Raw genomic sequence first — 21,666 nt, 5'->3', positions numbered from 1 at the left:
TGCAACAAATTGCGGAGAGAGTGAGAACCCCACCACTATCAAGTGTTTCGTGTTTCCAGAGCCTCTTAGAATACTGTTAATTTATCTCACAAGAAAATAGAGAGAGGAAGAGAAAGAATGAGGAGAGGAAAAGAAAAGCGAAGAAAGGAGAAAAGGAATGAAAACGGTGAAGCATGAACTGGTTTTGTGCCTTGACGATGAGAAAATCTAGCCATTCGTTACAATAAATTAACACTATGTACAATCATTTCACAGGCTTTGTTCCACTAAAATTATTAACATCCCTACCATCCATCCATCCATCCATCCACTCGGGGATAAGAAAGGACGCGCTGGGTGGCTCCAGGTTCTAGAGTCAACGTCCTCTGGTTAAAGGGGAGGCCGAGACTTGGCGGGTCGGATTCGCGGCTGCCTGCCAGGACTTTCCAGGTCTCCTAAAGGTGAAGAGTTTCATTACGAGACAGAGAAGGAGGGGGCGAGAAAAGACGAGGGGGAAGAAGGGTTGTGAGGGGCATAACTTCACAGAAGGAGCGTTAAGGAGGAAAACCGAAAGGTTTACAGCAAAGTTGAAGGTCGGTGCGCTAACTGCAGAGACTGCTGTGCAAAGGAAAAGGTTATAATCACACTGGGAGACCTGCACTTATTCGCTGCAGACCGTCATCGAAGGTCAAAGACAACGAGGGGTCGCGCAAGGTGGGGCCCGGGGAGGAGGAGCTGGGGAAGAGCTGAGTGAGAGGGGCTGACGGGGGCTAGAGGGTGTCCAGGCCGCGGCCCGGGCGGGCTGGAGCGGCCTAGCTGTGCGAGTAGAAGCCGTAGTAGCCGCCTATGTCCTTGGCACAGTTCTTCTCGCAGTCCCGCTGGGCCAGCACCTCGCTCTTGAGCGGGGACGAACTCTCGGACACCGGCGTGTCGGCAGGCGAGATTCTCCTCCGCTTGGCCTGCTCGTAAATCCCGGAGTCGCTCGAGTCGATGGACTTGATGGAGGAGGGCGTCTCGATCCAGCTGGAGTCGGACAGGTCTTTGGGCTTGGCGTCCTCGGCGGTGCCGGGCGGCAGCGGCGAGCGCTCGGCGGCCAGGCCCTCCGCCTCCTCGCCCAGGTAGGGGTTGGCGCCGGCCATGCGCGCGGCGGCCGCGGCGCTGTTGGGCCAGCAGGGCAGAACCGAGCCCGACTTGGCGCCGCAGTACTGCGGGGGGCTGCGCGCGCCCCAGCCCGACGGGTCGGCGTAGTAGCCGAGCGGGCGGCCGGTGCAGCCCGCAGCCTGCAGAGGCAACGCCTTCACGCCCGCCGCGGCGTACGAGAGCAGCGTGGCCGCGTTGCCCGCGAAGTCCGTGGCCGTGTCGTAGGCCGAGGCCGCGAAGTCCAGCCGGTTGTTGGCCGGCGTCACAAACCAGCGCTGCGGGGACGGCGCGCCCGGGTCCTCGGCCTGCTGGGGCGATAGCAGCCCGTTGGTGTGTGGCACGCTGCGGTCCGTGCCCGGCCCGGGGCCAGCGCCTGCACCCGGGTGGAAGCGGGCCTTGGCGTAGTTGCTCACGAATTGGTCCTGCAGGAAAGAGCCGGCCATGGCGTAGCGGGCACCGGGTACGATCTGTGAGCGGGGCGAGTCATTGGGCGAAGGGGTCAGGCGGTCCATGTCGCAGCCTGTGTAGATCCTGCGGGAGTGGGGGAAGAGAGAGAGAGAGAGAACCGAAGGTGGCGCGGCGGGCCCCTCGGGCTGCACAAGGAAAGGCCCCCTCCACTTTCCACCCACCCCGCACCCTCCATCTGTAGCGTGCCGACCAGGATACAGATCGCAAAAGGTCACAGACCCGCATCTTCCCCAACGTAAGTCGAGGAATTACAAAGGGGTCAACCTGTCGGTGCAGGGCCTGCGCGAGATACTGGGCACGGAGAGGAAGGCTCTCTTCTCGCGCTTTCAACTTCGCAGGGCACCGAGCCCTCGAGGGGCACAGCAAGTGGCTCTCATTCCCCTTCTCAACAAGAGTGCACACCTTATACCGGAGGAGCAAGGTGCTATGTGCCCACCGGGCTTTTCCTCTGAGGTGGCTTTCTGAGCGAAATTTCTAAACAAGCCATCTGCTCCTCCACACTTTTCAGACCTCCTGTGTCCACTTGATGGTTCAGGTGATTTCTCTCCTCCTTTCTCTAGATCATTTAAGAAAACCCTAGGGAAGAACTGCGTGTGGCAGTGGGGGTGGGTGCCTCCCACGCATCCAGGTAGTAAAAATCACACACTGGCCGGCAGTCACCAGTCTCCTGAGACCCCGACGACTGCCGCTGGGGGCCTCCAAAGATCCCACTCTCTATTGTTTCTCCCCTCCCGGTGTGATTCTTTAACCTCCCACCCCTCCCAACATAAACAAGAATTACTATTTGGACACAGTCGTTATCCTTAAGGTTCTTCTACAATGTAAAAAGGTTCTTGACCTTTTCTCCACAGCTCCCAACCCATTACTGGCAAAAACTTTGAGGCAAACTCTTAAGGTACAGGAAAGTGAGCTCCCCCAAGCAATGCACCGTTAACAAGAGCTAACCTGTGCTGAGCTGGTATTTGCCACAAGCACTGTTGGTTCCAGGGCTGCACAGACAGTGCCTTCTTAACTCACAACAATCCTTTGAGCCAGGTACTATATTAACCCACTTCACAAATGAGGAAACTGAGGCAAAAGGAGGTCTTTAACAAACTGGTTCAACCACCGGCAGGGATTGTGTTGTTGGGAATTACCTTAGCTAAAATAATTAGATTAACTCTAGGCCTCAGGCCTAGAAATTCCCACTTGAATTGAAAGGGAACCAGGGATTGGATGAAGATTGGTAGAAGTGTTTTCTCATACACATACACACATGCCTCCGTTTTTATTTAGCTCACACATAAATGTTTTAATCTTTAGTGAACAGACTGTTTTGAGGGAGAGCTTCAGTCTTATCAGACCTTAATCCTTTGGGGGGAAGATTCCCTGGTGAGTGGCCAACGAACATTGCAGTACCCCCCGAACCCTTAAGCCTCTCCCTATTTCTCCAAAATCCATGCCCAAATAACCAATGCAAGAGGGGAAGAGGAGTGTCTTAAACCAGCTCTTCCCCATCTCATAAAAATCAAAGGTATCTTTTTTGTATACATAGAGAAGCTTTTCATGAAAAACTGACAGTGACTTAAGAATCAAAGAGAACTGGCTTTTCCAACAGAAGGCAACCTGAGGAGGAGGGACAGGTGAGAGTTATGCTGTGGCTGCCCAGGTTCATTCTGCTTGCCTTACAAAATTTCCCTCCCCAAATTTAATTCTTTTCAAAGTAGAGAGAGGCAGGAAGGGAACATAACTATCAAGGTGCAAACATCTTCTCTGTTTACCACCATAGCATTTTTAAAAGAAAAACGCAGTCTACAAAAGATACAGTTTAGATGCCCATCCAGATCCCAACCCACTGGGGATTACTGAATTGATTTGTGATAAATGAAATGCCTTTGAACAGATGTTCACAAACAGAATTAAATGCTCAAAATCTATAAGACTCTTCTCCAACATCTCTGGTCTCTTGGGCTACACACTTCCCACTGTGCAGGGCCCACCTTTGCAGACTGTGAACATTGGAGTAGCCAAGTTTTTATTCTGGAGAATCATATGGATGAACTCTGCCCCCTTTATAATACTTTTGAAAGGCACCTGTAATGGTTGGAGGCAATATATCAATGACTGTCTTTTCAGTTTTTCATTAACTAGCAAGAGGGAAGGTTCTTTGGCTGCAGGTGGACTAGAGGCAGCCACTGTCTTTCTCCATCACCTTTGTTTAATCCAGTCATACTTAACGGCAGTTTTAACTTTTTAGCTCCATCCCAGGGAGTCACTGAAAACTATGAAATTAAAGATGGATGTACCCTTCCCTTTTATGGTCAGAGAAAGTGAGGCAACCCCCACAATCCAGGTTTCAGTTGTGCTAGATGGCACCATCTGAACTCTGAGGCACTGGGACTGGCCCCTGAATGAGAATATCAGAGGCAGCCCAGAAAGCATTCAGTTCACACCTACTGTTGCCCCCAGAGAACAGTCTTTTGGTAAAGAGAGAGAGAGAGAGAGAAAGAAGGCCTGAAGAGGAGGGAACCAACACATTTCATTAAAATGCATATAGACACAAAAGTCAAGAGGAAATGTTTCTCTTTTGAAGCTTATAAATAACACACAGCAAAAGCATCTGAGTCCTCCTCGAAGCCTGAAATGACTGTAACAGCGGTTCTGCTCATGAACTCGCCTGTGGTGGGTGCACACACATATCTATCAGTCCGTAGTAAACTTGTAGAGGAAACGCTATTACACAAAACTTGGAAATGGGTAAATAAAAGTCACGTATGCCAAGACGACTGTAACAACTGCCAGAGCCACGTGCATTTTCAGGCAGAATTGCCCGTTTCAGACACAGACAATCTGAGCTGAGCATCTGCAGTGCCACATACAACACCCGCACCCGGGAACCAGGGCAGCTTCCCCAGCCAGCTAGCCAGCCAGCCCCAAAGGCTCGCCAACAACTTTGTAATTCACAGGAAATCTAAACATAAGAGGAGGAAACCTTTGACCAAAACCACACAAGTACCAAGACACACAGTCATCGGTCATCGGTCATCAGGAGAGAAGGTGTGGGGTTGGGGGGGGGGGGGGCGACAAAATAAGAAAGGGGAAACCTCTAAAACAGATCTACCTTCACATAGTCTACTTTCCAGAAGCCTTGTACATAACAATCCACCTTTGATCTAAAGCCCAGTGCCACAACTGTTTGAGAAGAAACATGCAAAGTTACTTACGTGTCATAGTTATCCCGAAATCCTTTTGCAAAGGGGTTGTGATCTATTTTCAGTTGTGTAATCTGGGAAAGAGAAAAAAGGATAAATGTGATCTCACCTCTATACAGGAAGATTGGGAATGTGAGAATATATCATCTACCACTTTTTACAGGGTCTCAAGGCCCACAATTTCATTAAATAGCAAAGTTTCCCAAACTGAAAATTTTGAGAGAATGATGGAAAGGAAAAAAGGAGAAAGTATCACGAAACATAGGAGACACATTTAAAATAATGATACTTTAAGATACTTCAAACTAAAAGATGTATTTCAGTTATTTAGCTCTCCTATGTGTTTTTAAATTGTTTAAACTCACATCTCTAAAATTCTTCAACGCACTCAAGACAAAAATCTTTAAGGGAACTTGAATTCATCACCAATTTTTGCATATTTTATGTGTTTCACCATATTTTATTTAAAGTGGGTTGTTTCTGATTCACAACCTGGGAAACTATGCAAGTTGCATCCTCCTAAAATCAGGTTTCATTTAAAATAAAATAATGTTGTAGCTCCTGAAATTTTCACTCAAATAAGAAAGCAAGAACAACAACAACAACAAAAAAAAAAACATCATTCCTGGTGGACAAATCAGCCACTGAAATGAGGTTTTCTGCAAACATTCAAATACTGAAGAAATACAAGTGTGAGAAAACTCATCCAATAGCTTCCGATAATTTGATTTATTGTAGTTTTCACAAAAGTACATGAATGTGTACCTTCTTTTGATTTCCCAGAACAATTACATTTGTTCATTTCAATAATCAAATCTGTTTCTCTTATTGAAAAAAAAATTTAGATAAAGAAACTTGTCAACAATAAAATGCAGGGGAAATCTGCTTGTTTTCTAAAGGAAGGCGGGACTTGAGAGCGAGCGAAAGCAGATCTTTATCGGTTCTAGTTTGAGGACCAAATTAAAACTCCCAAAAGATGCCCCAGAAATCCTAGTCACCTCCAATATGGCCCGGGTGACCGCGACCGAGACAAATAACAATCATTTTCCCACCGGCTTGTATTCCGGGAAGGTGCCCCGCAGGCCCTTAGCCCTACGCGGGAAACGCGCACTGGAGACAGCAGTTGCTGACCACAGTGCTGCCCGGGATGTCCGGGCGGTGCCGGCGGGCGCGGGAGCCGCGGAAACCGCCCGCTGCGCGCCCAGCCCCAAGGCCTGCTTACATCGGTATTCTGGTAGGCTGTGACGGCGATGAACTGAGTCTCCGGGAAAGTGAAGGTCTGCACGCGGCCGGGCTGGCTGGTGTCCTCCGTGCCATCCTCGTTCACTTCCACCACATGTAGGCGGGGCTGGTACTTGTGCAAGGACTGTAAAACCACCATCTGTCCGGCAGAGAGAGAGGGGAGCGCCGGGCGAGGTGTGAACGCGGGCGCCGTGCGCTAGGGCTGCGCGCCGCGGGCCGCCGATCCAGGCTGCCGCCCGCGGCCCCAGCTACCACCTGCTGGCCGCACTCGGCCCGCCGCAGACAGGCTGGCCAGGGCTGACCGGACCTAGCACCTCTGCGAGCTGGCGTCGGCCTGGGCGCCCGAGGAAGGCAGAACCCGACCGCCGATCGGCAGGGCCCTTCTTCTAGTCCCCTTTTAAGGAGAAACAACGATTTCTCGCAACCTGCAGATCCTGTGGGCTTTCTTCTCAAAATCAATCAGTATTTGTCGTTGGGAAGGTCGGGGACCCCGGAATTGAGCCAGGGTGCAGGGTGGAGAGAGCAACTTTATACACGGAATGTAATTTCGGGAGTTGGAAATAGAATTTTGGGGACACCTTTTTAATGCATAAAAAAAAACCAGGTATCCAGTTTGACACGCTGTTTTAAACTGGCAAACTGGATGTTAGGGATAGGAGAGACAGAAAGAGACGGGGGCGGGGGAAGAGGGGAGAGGGAGACACACACACACACACACAGAGAGACAGAGAGAGAGAGAGAGAGAGAGAGAGAGAGAGAGAGAGAGAGAGAGAGAGGCGAAGGAACCACTGACCTGCCCATTGTTGTTTGAAGCTCCTTTGTTGTTCGTAAGTTTTAATTTTCCAAAAGAGATTTCTTGGCGCATCCAGTGAGCTCCAGTGTTGGGGGAATCCGGATGCATATAAACCCGATTTCCTAGAGCAAGAAATAGGTTGTTTACCTATGTCCGGGGTACTGCCTAGTCCCAACTGCTCACCATGGAGCGCGCGCACACACACACACATACACACACACCTTGCTCAACTGTGAAGCCATTAACTGGGGCTTTTTAGGCCGCACGTTCTTCCTATTAACTGGGCATGATTAAAATAGCTTTTGCATAATCCTCCCCCTTCTCGCCACTCCGTCTGTCCCCCTGTCCCTCTCATTTCCTTTCAGAAGTCATTGGCCGATCTTTTTAAAAAGTCGCTCGAGCCAGTCCACAAAGGCTTTAATTAATCATTCTCACCTAAATAAGTGTCAAAAAAACGTGTTAATTGGAAGGACTTGCCTTGCACATTGGTGTCCGCTTTGCCGCAAGGAACCCATTTGCCTCCTTGAAACCTCCAGTGATTGGGATCCGCCAAAATCACATCCACAAAAATATTGTAATGAGCCGTGGGATCGAGACCAGAAATGTTAAAACTTAAAAAAGGAAACATGCGCCTATTTAAATTAAGGGAGGGAAGGGAGAAAACAAGGAAAAAAGAAACATAAATGTTAAAGATTAAATGCGAGAAGCGGGGCGCCAGATAGCAAAGCAAAACTTGTTCTCATAGCATAGACCAGCAAGTGCTGGCTGGGTTGGAAGAGGGGTGGTGGGAGAGGAAGAGAGAGGTAGGGCCGGGCTCGGAGAGCGCAGCGTCTGAGCTGGAGTGGGGGGTCGGCAGGTACCAGTGCTCAGGTGCTGAGCGAGGCTGGCGACCCACCTGTCCGCGACGGCGGGCGTTGAAGCGTCCCTGCGGTCGCCCGGCCACTGGCCGGGGGCTCTTCCTCTCTGTCTCTCTCTCTCCCTTTCTTGCCTTCCTCCGGCCACTGACTCGGCTCTCCAATCTTGTTCCTACAGCAAGGTCCCCCCACCACCAGCAACCAACATCACCGTGAAGGTTATCCTTTCCACGTTCCCCTTTTCCAAAACCAGACAACTCCAGGGAGCACCAGAGTTACCTTCCACTCCTCTCCCGACCCCGAACAATCGCCGCCGAAGCGGTCGCAGCCTGGGCGCGCTCTCGCCCCGGCCGCGCCTGCAGCAGCGGCAGCCAAGAATGTAGCATTACCTTCCCTGTTTGGTGATGATCATCTCCGTTTGGTGCCGGTGGAATTTCAGCCAGAGGGGCCTGTTGCACAGGTACACCTGCGCTTTGCCGGGCACCAGCCCTGGCTGCGTGGAGGAGAACTGGTAGAACGGGGCTCCTTGGTAGGAGTGGCCGTACTGCTGTGGGTAGGGGTAGCCGGCCGTGGGGTAGCCCTGCGGTGAGGAGTTGGACAGGAGGCTGTTGTAGGCTCCGTTGGTGATGACCGGGTGGTGGGCCATGTAGCGGCTGGGGCTGCCGATGGAGAAGGCGGGGTGCGCCGGTCCGTGCTGGCCGGGGTACGGGAACATGGCACTGGGAGCAGTGGCCGCGGACTGTGGCTGGCTGGACTGAGAGAGGAGGTAGCGATCTGCAGCAGAGCCATCGAAACTGTGACGAAGCTCAGAGACCCCGTCCAAGACAGGAGAGAGTTTACTTCTCTGGACGTCCCCTGGTGAGTCCTTGGAGTCAGGAAAATTGTCTGTATCTGACTGATTCGTCATCCCCCTGGTAATTTTTTTCAAAGGTGAACTTCTCTCCAGGTTGTCAGTGGTCGAGATAATGGGATGATCGTGCAAGACAAGCTCGGATCCGCCTGAATGTGGGTAGCTGCTGCTCACATTGAGAAATTTCTTGGAGAGCATGATAGAAGGAGAAAGGCAGTGCTCCAGCTGCATAGCTCTAGAACCTGAACACTCGCCCTCCCGTCCCTGGTTTTTAAAGTCCTATTTATCATAAACTAGAAATCCACAGACCCCCTCACTAGACAGAAAGCACTTCACCCAGCAAATGCTTCTCAAAGGTTTGATTTACTTTTTTTTTTTCCCTGGGAGAAGAGATTGGCCAATTGACACTATGCAGCAATCAGAAAAGGCTCACTTTTGATCTCGCTGCTTGTGCAGCCGATGAAACGGCTCCTGCCATTGGTTAACTGCTGACAGTAATTTAATTAGATAGACATTAATTAGGATAATCACCTGGCTCCTGGTCGCGACGATCATGGCAAATTGAAGGGGATGATTTTATTGTTGGCTTGGGGGGTGGGGAATGCGTGTGGGTTTACGTGAGCACTGTTGTGTCACCTTTAAGCTTTGTGACCACTGCTTTAGGAAGATTCAAAGATGTGCAATTTACTAAACATCTCCTACCTTCCCCCCGCCCCCTCGCAGACCCTTCAGAGCGGAGGAGGGAATTCGACGATGCGAGGAGACTTTTCGGATCAGAATGAGCCAAATATTCAGTTGAATGTAACGATTTCAAGTGCAAAGTATACAAAGCGCGAGCCGGTGGCCTCTTCTCGCCCTGTAAAACTTCCAGAGTCTGTCTTTTCCAGTTAATATGGAAGCACACAACACCTGAGTCGGGCTTGGCAAGCGGGTCCTGCGTGTGCTCGGCGCCCCCCACGCCGCACCTTTTAAACTACGTACATAAATAAATCGCCGCCGCTGAAAGCCGCAGCGGCGGGCGGGAGGGGCGGGGTGGGGGCGGGCAGCAGCGCACCCACCCATCCACCCACCTCGGGAAGGTTCGGTTTCTGGGTTGAGCATGGGAACGGTGACAATCTATGATCTCCTTTTTAAGTTTTGAAATAATCATAAGCTGTCGGACTGAAGAGCCTTAATGTATCTGCAGTGATGTTTACCGGGTCTTTACTAAATATTTTATCAGCTAACTTGGTCGCAGATTATCTGAAGAGCATCTAACTGGGGGCAGGCGCCATACATCCTTTGCTGCATCCCACTGCACTTCCTTTCTCTCTGAGGTACTGGCTTGGAGACAGGTTCAGAAGCCTCGCCAGAAGAGAGGGCTGAGGCCCGGGTGCAAATGGGTTCGCCACTAGCGCTGATCTGGGGAGGCAGGATGGATAGTGGTGTCACCACTGCGATCTGAGTGAGGACTCATGTGTGCGTGTGCGTGTGTGTGTGTGTGTGTGTGGTGTTTATATAATCTGGAAGGGAGAAAAAGGATCCCTGCCAGTAATTTTAAAAGAAGGAGGACTCTAAGGAGGAATAGAGAAAAGAACCAATTTTAAGAGGATGTTGGCAAAAATAAATAGCACGAGGCCCAAAGCGACTCTGAGGAGTAGGTAGAAAAGATCTCCCGGTACCGTCAACTCTGGAGCCCTGTCCTAGGCTAGGACCAGAGCGGCAAAGGCTTTATCTGTCCAGAGCTGCTTCCCGTGGCCGGCCTCCTCACTCCTCCCTCCCGCGGCTTCGCTCCCCGGACGCAGAGCCCGGCGAGGAGGGGGAGGAGGAGGAACGCAGCAGCGCCAGGTCTCAGAGCGGCCCCGCGAGCCAGCGCTGACCCCAGGGGCACATCCTGAAACCTGGGAGCTCGGCCAGGCAAAGCCTGTGTCTTTGAGCGAGCGCGTCCGTGGACTGAGGTAGCTCCGCTAGACACAGCGGCGCTGGGGACGTTGGGTGGGTGCCGGGCATGGGCGGAGAGGGGTTAACCGGACTCTCAGATTCGCTGCTGTAGTGCATTTTTAGAGCAGCGAGCGGTGGGCCGAGCGGTCAGCGCTTGAGTCCAGACTGAGCCGTACACTGAGGCGGGCTGGGTGCCTTGGCTGCAGAGGGCACCAGCTGCGGCCTCCAGCAGGGCGCCGCGAGCAAGATGCGGCGCGGGCGGCCCAGGGCTGGACAGGTTGGTGACCAGATGTCCCATACTCAAGCCGAGAGATTTTCTAGGAGAAAAATTAAACCAGATCCATTTTTTTTCCTTTCAAAAGCAAACCTCAGCTCCTAACCAAGAGTGTTCATTGAACAAACATGTCCTAGCTGTTGAGGCTTGGGGTGCGGGAGAGGGGAGAGTAGCAATGACACCATTTGATATTTGTTTTTCTACCCTTGAACTTACTCAGCTTGTGCCTTACTTTGCACATTTCTGTCTTCTTTCTTCATTGTTAACTTCTCTGTCCCTGAATAACTGTCCTCTGCTGCTTCCAAGGGTACCTTCCTCCGGCCTCGGTACCACATAGCCTTCAGTGTGCAGCACACAGTATGACATGCTACCTGGGCTCCTTTTGAGACTCTATCGTTCCTGACAACCTAGACTGGCTTCTTAGAACAAATGAAGAATGCTAAATTGAAATGCTGAAGTGTTCAGAGATAGAAAAGGGATACAATGCACCTTCCTCCGAGTTATTAAGGAATTGAATGAGATAAATGTGCACCCTGACCTACTTTGGATTATCATTACTAAATTCAGTGATTCCTCACATAGGCTATGCCTTGAATTTATATACATGCACAAGAAGGAAAAGGTTTCCTTAGGATCACACCCACCTGTGTACCATAATTCTGTAGAACAGGGTTTCTCAGACGTTAAGGTGTACTATGAACCACATCATGAACCCTGATTGTGATTCAGTAAGTCTGGGGTTGGGCTGGCATTCTGTACATGCAACCAGCTTCCCTAAGACCCAGATGCTATTGGTCCAGGCAGATTACACTTTTGAATAGTGAGCTTTCAATGCCCCATACTAGCCTGAGATTAAGGCAGGGACATTTCTACACTAGAGACAAGTGTAATTTTGGCTCCAGAGCTGTTTTAATTATGGGTAAAGATGCTCACAAAAGCATACCTTTGCGTGCACACACATAGAAGTCCTGTGCATGAAGTCTGTATTCCTTAAATAAAAATTATTTTTAAAAAAGCATATATTGAGCTTGTGATTAAACAAGTTGTCTCAAAGCTTAACTGGGCCTGGGCCATCGTGCTGCTGCTAAAATAGTTGTACATTTCCAAGACAAAGGTGTTCACTGAGCCTCTCTTTAAGGAATCCTGACTTTGAAAAACTCTAAATCTACAAAGAAAACATAGGCTTTGCTAGGAGAGATTATGATGAGATTCTGAGAGTGGAAGTCTCCAACATGAACCAAGTGGGAGGAAGCAGCTTTGAGGTATCCAAAAAAATATGGTGATCAAACAAGGGCAAAAGGTGCTGTTTAAGCCTTTACAATCATAGTCCTCAGAGTGATTTTTCAGGGCACTGAGTGAAAAAAGAAACAACTTCCCATCTGAGTACTGAGAATAGTTCTTCTTCTGAGGGTGTAATGTAAAAAAACAAAACAAAACAAAACAAAACCCAAACTTGGCTAGCTCCAATCAACACTATCTGTGAAATTAATTATATATCTTTTACCTGTACGGGAAAATACCACATATCCCAAAAGTCTGCACATAAGATTGTATTAGGCAACAGGAAAACTTACACTAATTTCCACTTATATTTTAATTTTAGATGGTTAGATATAATCCCAATACTTAAAATGGTATATATTACATGTCCTATATAACATATACTATCACTATATCTAAAAGAGGAAACAACAGGACAAGCAAGAAATGCTCAGAACACCTCTTATTCTTCCAAAAAGACACTGAAACGTACTGGGAATTTAAGCCATTTCCATTTTCAGTTTCTGGATACTTCATTAGGCAACCAGTAAGAGCCTAGAATTGTTCAAATAGGACAGTAATGTAGCCTACCAAAGCATTCATAATAACTCTAGTAGGTTCTGTCTGAAAACTGTCCTTTAATAAAGCCTTAGAAGTATTCTCAGCCTATTTTCAGAAGGAAGGGTACATGGACTAGAATTAAACCTCAGTCTATCTCTGTATCTTTTGCCTGACTCTTTGGTGTACCCAGAATGGTGCTGTACCATGAGTATTATCAGGGTCAGTTTTCATTGGACATAGTTGGAAGTAGGTTGTAAAAAACGTCATCTATGAAAATTGCCATTAGTCAATTTGTTTTCTCTATCAGAAAACTGCGTACTTCTAAATTAGTTTGGGAAAGACGAGAGCAAATAGTAACAGAAATTATTACTTATAAGCTCGTGACATTAAATTCACACTATGGCTACTCTTTTCATTTTGCTTTGAAGACATTTTATAACTTCTCTGGCTTCGATGAAAGTCTAGTCCCAAACAGTCTCAAAACCATTGGTGGAATGGACTCTTAAAACACGATAAAGTCTAAATTAGACTTTCTTCTTCAATGTACTCCTTGGAAATCCTGAAAGTACAATATTTTTAACAAGATACTGAGTATATAGTATTAGCTTGTGAGATATGTTTTTAATAAAATATGTCAGCATTTTTTTCTGGGTTACTGACACAGTAGCCACTTATTAATGGCAATTATTTTACATCTGTGAAGTTTTGTTATTATATTCATGTTTTATGATTTGTAAGGTTTGTAAATGTAAAGGGAAACATATCTGTATGAGATTTCCAGAACACTGTCAAATGTTAGTCTGTCAATTCCATCCAGTGCCAAAAGACCTCAGGAGACATAGATTGTAAATGTATTTTATTTTGTAAGCAACAATCAAAATATATTTGCGCTACTGATTTTTTCAAATATTAAATGGGATCTTAACAAAATTTGTCCACTTTGATGTATTCTTGTACAACTTTGGAATCTGCAAAGACCCTGACTAAAGAAACAGAAGTAATTGCACAACCAAGACGGAAGGTGTTATACTGCTGCGAATGATGCCAGATGTCTTACACTTAACCAAATACACCTTCAGAGGTCCCTTGATTTTGAGCATTAGGAACAACAGAGGAATATACATTGAAAGTATCACTAATAGCTTTTGGTGTTGCTTTATTTAAATACAACAGTATCCAACATAGCTGCTAAACACTGGACAATATTTGAAGTCATAAGTACATCCACATGTTCCTCCAAATGACGCTTGGGGTCCTAAAAGAAAAAGAAAAAAGAACTATGTTATTGGCAAATTAAGATTTTTTTTTCAGTAGCTAATGAAACTAGTAAAGAAAGGTAGTCCTTAATTTATATATTTACAAGTATTTTACAATTCAACTTTCCCAATATACTATAACAGTCTTAGGATCACTAAATCTGTTAAAAAGTTAACTAGCTAATTAAAAAATAAAATCAAAGACTGAATGACTATGACTTAACTCTGTATACCAGAAATTTTTATAAAGAGTAACAAGGAATTCTATACAGTTCACCATCATTTGATTTTTGAAGAGTGATTGTATGTGTGCATATACATGCCTGGGAATGTGTGTGCATTCTTTGCCATTCAGATATTTTGAATGTCTGAGGGGTTCTTATATTCAAAGATGACATATCAATAGTTCAGTGTGAATTCCCATTACTTCTACATCTTGGTAAAAATCAGAAATCTGTAATTTCAATATTTTTAAGAGTAGTCTTTTAAATGATTCAGGAATTATTTGCAGATCAAAAGTCACTATCAATGGTTAAAATTTTTACATACAATTTGGATTTATTCTAAAGTGTTAAAGAATAAATGTTTTATGCAGTGCAACAAAAATGTATCATAGATAATTATATAGGTGTAATCTGTATCTTAAGCCTGATCAAATCTATTTTTGAAATAGATTGCATTGAAAACAGGGCTTAAAATGCATTGTAATAAAGGAATTTAAAATACTTAATTTATATTTATATTTAAAGCAGAGTGAATTAGTTCAGTTAAATTTGAAAGCTTTAAAATAAAGGATATATACTGTATATAATAAAAAGCCTTAAATCATTTTTTATTATGAATATTGATAAAATGCCAAAGACTCCTAACTTTAAACAAATGTTTACCACAGAAATTATTTCTTAGCTGAGCTTTTTTAACCTATAATTTCAATGTTGATTTCTTTAAGCAATGCAGAGATATAGCATGCTGCAAATAATTTCAAGTAACTAGATCACAACCTTATTATATTTCAGAAAATAAGCTTTAGGGCATTTTAGGTGAAAGAAATTGGGAAATAATGGCAGGGAAAAAATATGTAGTTTGATTTCATTATAGACAGTTTTGCTTTTGTCACACAATAGGCCAAACCAGTGGGGTACTTATTATTACACTTTGAAAAGTGATTATACATTTTTTAGTTTACTTTTAATTTTAGCTCTTTTATTTGCTGTTAAAATGTATATTGAGAAACTATAGCCTTAGGCAGTAATTTATTCAAGAGGTAGTTCCTGAATTCAGATGCAGGATAAGGCTCCAAAGTGGCAACCTAATATTATACATTGCATTCAAATAAGTAGTGGAAAAAGGCAACAAAGATGATATCATAAAATGAGAAAATAAGATGAACTATATTTCATTTTTTTTTTGGAGTGGGTACTTGTTTTTAAATTACAATATTCAGAATGCAACGAGATTTAATAGCCTTATTTATGCTATATGATAAATTCAGACCTTTGCCCTACCATTCTGTTGAAGTAATTGGTTTTATAGTGAATTGGTAACTCGTTTATCAGTTATCTACATTACTTCTTGTGGCAGCTGGGTGATTCTTAGAGATTTCCCATCCAAGAATGGTCCTGGCCCAAACCTACATAGCTTGTGAGATGTGATGGGATCAGAGCATATGGTAGGATGGCTGAAAGCAAAGACAGCTTAGTGTCTTGCATCTGAAATATCAAGATTCTGCCAACATCAGCAATATGATAACCATGTTCCATGAAATGAAAAAAATGTAATCAACATTCTTTAAAAAACAGTCTAATTAATCTGTAGATTCCTTTAATTGGTTAGTGTGTAACTCCCCCCTCAAATAATAGGGATTAAAATATATTTTTCATCTTAGAAGAGTACAAGAACAAATGCTTAAAACCCTTTCTCTTCACTTAGTTTAGCCAAATAGGCCTCTAAGCTTTCTCAGGTACATTTCCTACATATTTACAAAGTGTATAATTTTTAAAGGACTATTACATATGGAATATATTTACCATTCTTATTTGATCTATATTAAAAATAATACTTGAAAAATTAACTCAATATCCTTCAAGTATCCTAATTTATTTCTAGTAAATTATTTTCACTAAAGATTGGATCTTATAGGTATAATTAGATTTGTGATTTACCTCTCCATAGATGGCAAACAGAATTTGACATAAATAAATTCAGTGACCTTTAAAATTAGTATCGCATTTACATGACAGAAGAAAAAATACAGTGACTACCCAGGAAAAAAATCAAATAGGCCCTAAAACAGCTTTAATTCTACAAGAGCAGGTTATTATGCAGCTGCATAACCTATCACAGTATACCTCACCTGCTTGCCAACATTCTTTATTGCCAGCTGTTCAGGTGTCATCTTATCTTCTTCTTCTACAGCCTGTGAATGAAACACAAAGGACAGAGTTTCAAATTCTAAATTTACTTTCTCCACTGCAGAATAAACATTAAAGATAATGGTGATCATAGTTTTCATTCAAAGAACCTTTTATTTACAGAACTTATCGAACAAAAATTTTGCTTATCTTCAGAATAACATTCAGAGAATTAACAGTATCATTTTGAGATATGTAACAAAGGTATGTAAAAAATATTGAAGATATTGATTCAGATCACTAGATGATACTGTTAACCATCTGGAAACTGTTATTAAATCATTTGGGAACTGAGGTGATGTAAGCATCTGAGGGTAGCATACTAACGGCACTGTGGTACTAACTAGTTCTGTTCTGTCTTCCTACTTTCACAGTAGTTCTACCCCAACTTCCCATTTCTTCGTCTCCTCCCATTTTTTTTTTCCCTGCCAATACCAATATGCATTCAGTACCTATTTAACTATCAGTAACACCAAGGATAAGGATCAAAGGAGCTGCCAACTTACAATCCACTAAACTAATCACAACTTAATCTTTCTTCACATCTTTAAATCTCTAAAATACATGTAAGCCAGAAAAAAAGTTCACTATTTCAAATGAGGAATCTTTAAAAACCAAGTGGAAATAAAAGTAATTATCAGTGTTAAACATCAAAATAATTACTTGAATTGAAAATCAAGATTGTATCAACCAAAATAATATATGTAAGTAATTTTTACTACTTTCAGAACATTTCAAACTCTTATGTATATGATCATAAACTTTCTAGCAGAGCAATTCTGAAATAATTACATTTAGATTAGCCCCCACCACTATCCTTTTCTCCAGTAATGGCACCAACACAAAAACCTCTTTATTAATAAGAATTTCAAATTTTGGGAACCTTTCCTTAACAGTCTGAGTTGTTTATGTACTGAAGACAGGACTCTGTAGTAGGTGAACTCCTGGTCTATGATTCATTCATAGCATTTGATATAAATGGAAAACAGAAAAGTTAAGGATTACCACCATTAAGCAATGTCACCACAGCATTTACACAAGGTAGTTAAAAAAGGAGACAGAAAGCAGGAAATCAAAATCCCAGTGAGGGTTAGATTTGGATACTCCAAACTTAATAATCTCACAGCTGCCAAATTTCTTCATGTGTGAACAATGAACATGTAGGAAATGCAATCATCAGACATTTCCCATAAACTGGGAAGTTTGGCTGCATTTCACACCTTCTTAATAGTTTTGTAAACAGAGAACTTGAAAATGAGCAAAGATGGCAAGTGTCTAATTTTATAAATGGACAAACTATCTGGAGAATTTTCTCCAGCAGAACCTGCTTAAAGTGAAAAGATGGTGAATAAGTATTGTATCTACTGACTATTAGAAGATACTTATTTACAACATATCATTAGAAAATATATTTATGACTCATAAACCTGAAAGAAGGAAAAATAAAAGTCAGTAACATCCCAAATCTAGAATTCCCTAGACAGAGAATATGTTCATTTTCAGAGTCAGATGTCATTCTATTATTCTCAGCTAGTTATAAAGGTATTTTCTAACTTGGAAATTGCTTCTCCCCTATTAGATGTTTTACATAAATGGAAACACTGACAACACATTAAGAATCTGTCTTTTTAAATTACTTTTATAAATTGTGACATTATATCGACTTAGCAGCATATTAAATGAATGAAACAAGTCACATAAGTTTGTACTCCATATCCATTCAGTGTTCTATGCACATGCCAACAACAGTACTTACTACAGTATTGGAAGGAGGCAAGAGTTTTGGAATTTGGCTCACAATACCAATCCACATTCAAAATCATTATTAGGGAGTTATTTTGGATTATTGCAAATATCAAAGATGACAGATACACAAAGATGAAGGTCAAGAAGCATTTAAAGTACTAATGTTATTTGAAAGGCTAAATGGAGTGTAAAAAGCTCTAGCTCAAATTTTAAAAAACTTTTACATCATTTAACCACTTCAATTAGTTTTTCCATTCCCAATAATTAAAAGAGAGAGTTCACAAACTCTTCGAGAAGTGCAGATGGTAAAAAGTACTCCCAGCCATAGATACCATCTGGGAAATGAGGAGCAGCTGTAGATTTAGGCATAGACTAAGGTTGTAAACCCCCACGACAAAAGAGTAAGCACATCTCTTCCATTCTAAGATAGACCAGATCGTTACTTCAAACTCCTAAATATTTTCTCTATCTACCTAAGTTACCTATCTCATCTACCATCTGGGCAAGATCAGTTTGTCTTCATTCACAGTTCTAATCTGGCTAGTCACCAGGGAAAAATAAGAAATGGTAGCAGCAGAAACAAATGAAATTCAGGCACAGGCAGTGTCCTCACTAGGGAACTTCTGTGTTTATGGCAACTTCTGTGATTTGGCTTCAAATTTTGCTTTTGCATTCATGCTCTTCGGTTTACTCAACCAACAAAAAAGCACTGAAAATGTTTGTGGCTATTCACACTAGAAACGTTTTTAACAGTTTATCAACAAAGACCCCCAGATGGCTATCCCATCATGCACGGTCTGTACAGTTCTAAGAAATTCTTGGAATTTGGTCTGTAATGTGATCATAATCCCCTCAGATGTACCCCTTATTTTAAAGAGACTCTTACTAAACCCACTAACCACATTCTCACTTTTTTTTTATTTTTGCTAATGGTCAAGTTTCTAAAATGAAAATTTGTGACTCAATTCCATCATTTCATTTATCCTTTAACAAACAGTAATTAGATTCTTGGCACTTAATAACACTCTTTCAAGGATTCCCACCAGATCAATTCCAATGGACTCAGCTTTCCTGAACTATCAGAACACATTTAGAACCATGCCAATGTCTTTTTTTTTTTTATTCCTTTAACCTTTGCTTGATATGATATGCTCTATTCCATTCATATTTTTCTGATTATTATTTGCATTTCTTTTTTGCCCATTTATATATTAACTCTGTTAAAAGCACATGCTTTCTGGCTGACACTGTGGCATAGCAGGTAAAGCAGCTGTCTGCAATGCCGGCATCCTATATGAGCACCGGGTTCAAGACCCTGCTGCTCCAGTTCCAATCCAGCTCTCTGCTATGGCCTGAGAAAGCAGTGGAAGATGGCCCAAGTCCTTGGGTCCCTGCTCTCGCATAGGAGACCTAGAGGAAGCTCCTGGCTCCTGGCTTCGGATCAGTGCAGCGCTGGCCATTGTGGCCAATTGGGGAGTGAACCAGCGGATAGAAGACCTCTCTCTCTTTCTCTCTCTCTCTCCCTCTCTTTCTCCCCCCCCCCCCGCCTCTGTCTCTCCCTCTCTGTAAATAAATAAATCCTTAAAAAACAAAAAAGCATATGCTTTCTAACACCATCAACACAGCAACCTTTTTATGAAATAAAGTGCAAACTGCTAAAATGGCACATGTTAAGTCTTCACCATTAAACAGTATCTATACAACTGTTAGTGGATTTCAAGACAAGTATTTTACTGCTTTTGTGAATTTTATGTTCATTTTTTATAATGACTACATATAGCTCAAAACAACACTATGGGTGATGGAGGTAACATACTTGGGAAAGCAACATTAACAAACATGACACAACTAGAGAATGATCTGAACAGGAATAAGGCTTGATTATGAAGAATATTGTCACTAATAAACATTATTTCTTTTTTTTACAAATACTTATTTACAGAATCCTTACAACATCTTAGTGAAGTAATCTACCCTTTACCGATGAAGAAATTAGGCACCATTATCTTCAGTTATATTCATTCCAGCAATACTTCTATCACAAAAGGAATTTTTCAAATTCTTCTTGCTCTCAAGAAATTTGCATCTGAGCTTCACTTGCTTGTAAATCTCAAATATAATGCAGCATAAACATACAAAATGGGAATGTGCACAAAGAATGATGATGACATAAAGGTAAGTAAATGTGGGCCGTGTTGTGGCATAGCAGATGTCTGCAATGCTGACATCACAAGATGGGCGCTGGTTAGTCTTGGCTGCTCCACTTCTGATCCAGCTCCCTGTTAGTGCACCTGGGAAAGCAACAGAGTGCCAAAGTGCTTGGGCCCCTGCATCCATGTGGGAGATCTGGAAGAAGCTCCGGGCTCCTTGCTTTGGCCTTGCACAGCCCTGGCCATTGCAGCCATCTGGGGAATGAACCAGTGGATGGAAAACGACTCTGTTTCTCCCTCTCTCTAATTCTTTCACATAAATAAAATAAATCTTAAATATATATATGTATATATGTATGTATATGTATATATATATATATATATACACACACACACACACACACATATATATATATGGGGGAGGAGTAAGTGTACCTAACTTCTCCTTGTGGATTGCCTAGGGAAAGGGAGCAAAGAGTAGGCAGAATTCACTAAGGAAGAACCCATCATTTGGTACTTAGTGGTAACAGGAAAAGAAAAAGATCCTGGAACTAACTGGCTGTGGGAGACGAAGAGATGAATCCAAAGTTTCAAGCCTACATGATACCTAGGAAAATGTGCCACTGACAACCAAACTGGCAGAGGGATTTTTCTAAAGAAGTAGCAAGAAGGGCAGACAACACTGGTCACTCATGACAGTATCATTTGAAGAGCTGGGAAAACAGGAATACATTTCAAGTGGGAGCAAAGAAAGAAATTCCAAAGTTGTTAGCATGGCTAACCCATGAAAAACCAGACTTTTTTTTAAGGTATAAAAACAGAAGAACAAAGTGGCAAAGTCTTAATCTTTAGACCGCTTATAGCAAAGGCAGCAAAGTGGTAGATACCGAAGAGTTGGGAGAACCAGAAGTAAAGGGAAGTGAGCTTTTGCTGTGGTACAACAGTTTAAGTGGCCACTTTCAATGCCAGCATCCCATACTAGAGTACTGATTCTAGTCCCACTGTCCACTTCTGATCCAGCTCCTGGTTAATATGCCTGGGAAAGTAGCGGAAGATGGCCCAAAATGCTTGGACCCCTGCCACCTACATGGGAGACCCAGAGGAAGCTCCTGGCTCCTGGCTTTGGCCTGGTCTGGCGCTAGCCACTGAGGCCATTTGGGGAGTGAACCAGTGGTTAGAAGATCTCTCTGTCTCTCCCTCTCTGCCTTTCAAAATAAATATACCTTGTAATGTATTATATATATATATATATATAGTTATATATATAATTCAAAACATTTATATTATAAATATAATTCAAAACATTTATATTATATATATACAATTCAAAATATTTCAGGACCCTAAAGGGAAACCTGGTATCCATTAAGCTGTTACTCCCCATCCCCCTCTTGCTCAAATCCCTGGTAACCACTAATTTGCTTCTTTCTCTTTGGATTTACCTATTCTGGATATTCCATATAAATGGTTATATATATTAGGATCTTTTGTGTTTGACTTTTTTCACTTATCATAATGTTCCAGAGTCCACCCATGTTGTAGAATGTATCAGTACTTTACTCCTTTTTATG

The 21,666-nt window shown here is 43.3% G+C and overlaps 2 protein-coding genes across 6 annotated transcripts in view; both read right to left on the bottom strand.

Annotated features, from left to right (window-relative positions):
• Positions 1 to 791: 791 nt before the first annotated feature.
• Positions 792 to 8,748, bottom strand: TBR1 (T-box brain transcription factor 1). Its single transcript, XM_062199964.1, has 6 exons — positions 8,057 to 8,748; positions 7,291 to 7,445; positions 6,814 to 6,935; positions 6,001 to 6,159; positions 4,791 to 4,852; positions 792 to 1,650 (listed from the first exon to the last, which is right to left on the bottom strand). Exons 1-6 carry the CDS (start codon positions 8,746 to 8,748, stop codon positions 792 to 794), a joined length of 2,049 nt encoding a protein of 682 aa, XP_062055948.1.
• Positions 8,749 to 13,380: 4,632 nt separating this feature from the next.
• The window catches only part of PSMD14 (proteasome 26S subunit, non-ATPase 14), a 110,886-nt gene continuing 102,600 nt past the window's right edge, over positions 13,381 to 21,666 (bottom strand). For all 5 annotated transcript variants that reach the window (XM_062187326.1, XM_062187331.1, XM_062187350.1 and 2 more), the window contains 2 exons: positions 16,142 to 16,204; positions 13,381 to 13,787 (listed from right to left, as the gene is read on the bottom strand). In XM_062187326.1, the coding sequence (XP_062043310.1) occupies positions 13,689 to 13,787; positions 16,142 to 16,204 (162 nt within the window). In that variant the 3' untranslated portion in view covers positions 13,381 to 13,688. The remainder of the gene's footprint in view (positions 13,788 to 16,141; positions 16,205 to 21,666) is intronic.

The sequence above is a fragment of the Lepus europaeus genome, chromosome 1, assembly GCF_033115175.1.
Source record: "Lepus europaeus isolate LE1 chromosome 1, mLepTim1.pri, whole genome shotgun sequence".
NCBI classification, from domain to species: domain Eukaryota; kingdom Metazoa; phylum Chordata; class Mammalia; order Lagomorpha; family Leporidae; genus Lepus; species Lepus europaeus.
The sequence above is the reverse complement of the archived record's forward strand: the minus strand, read 5'-3'. Positions and strand labels throughout refer to the sequence as shown.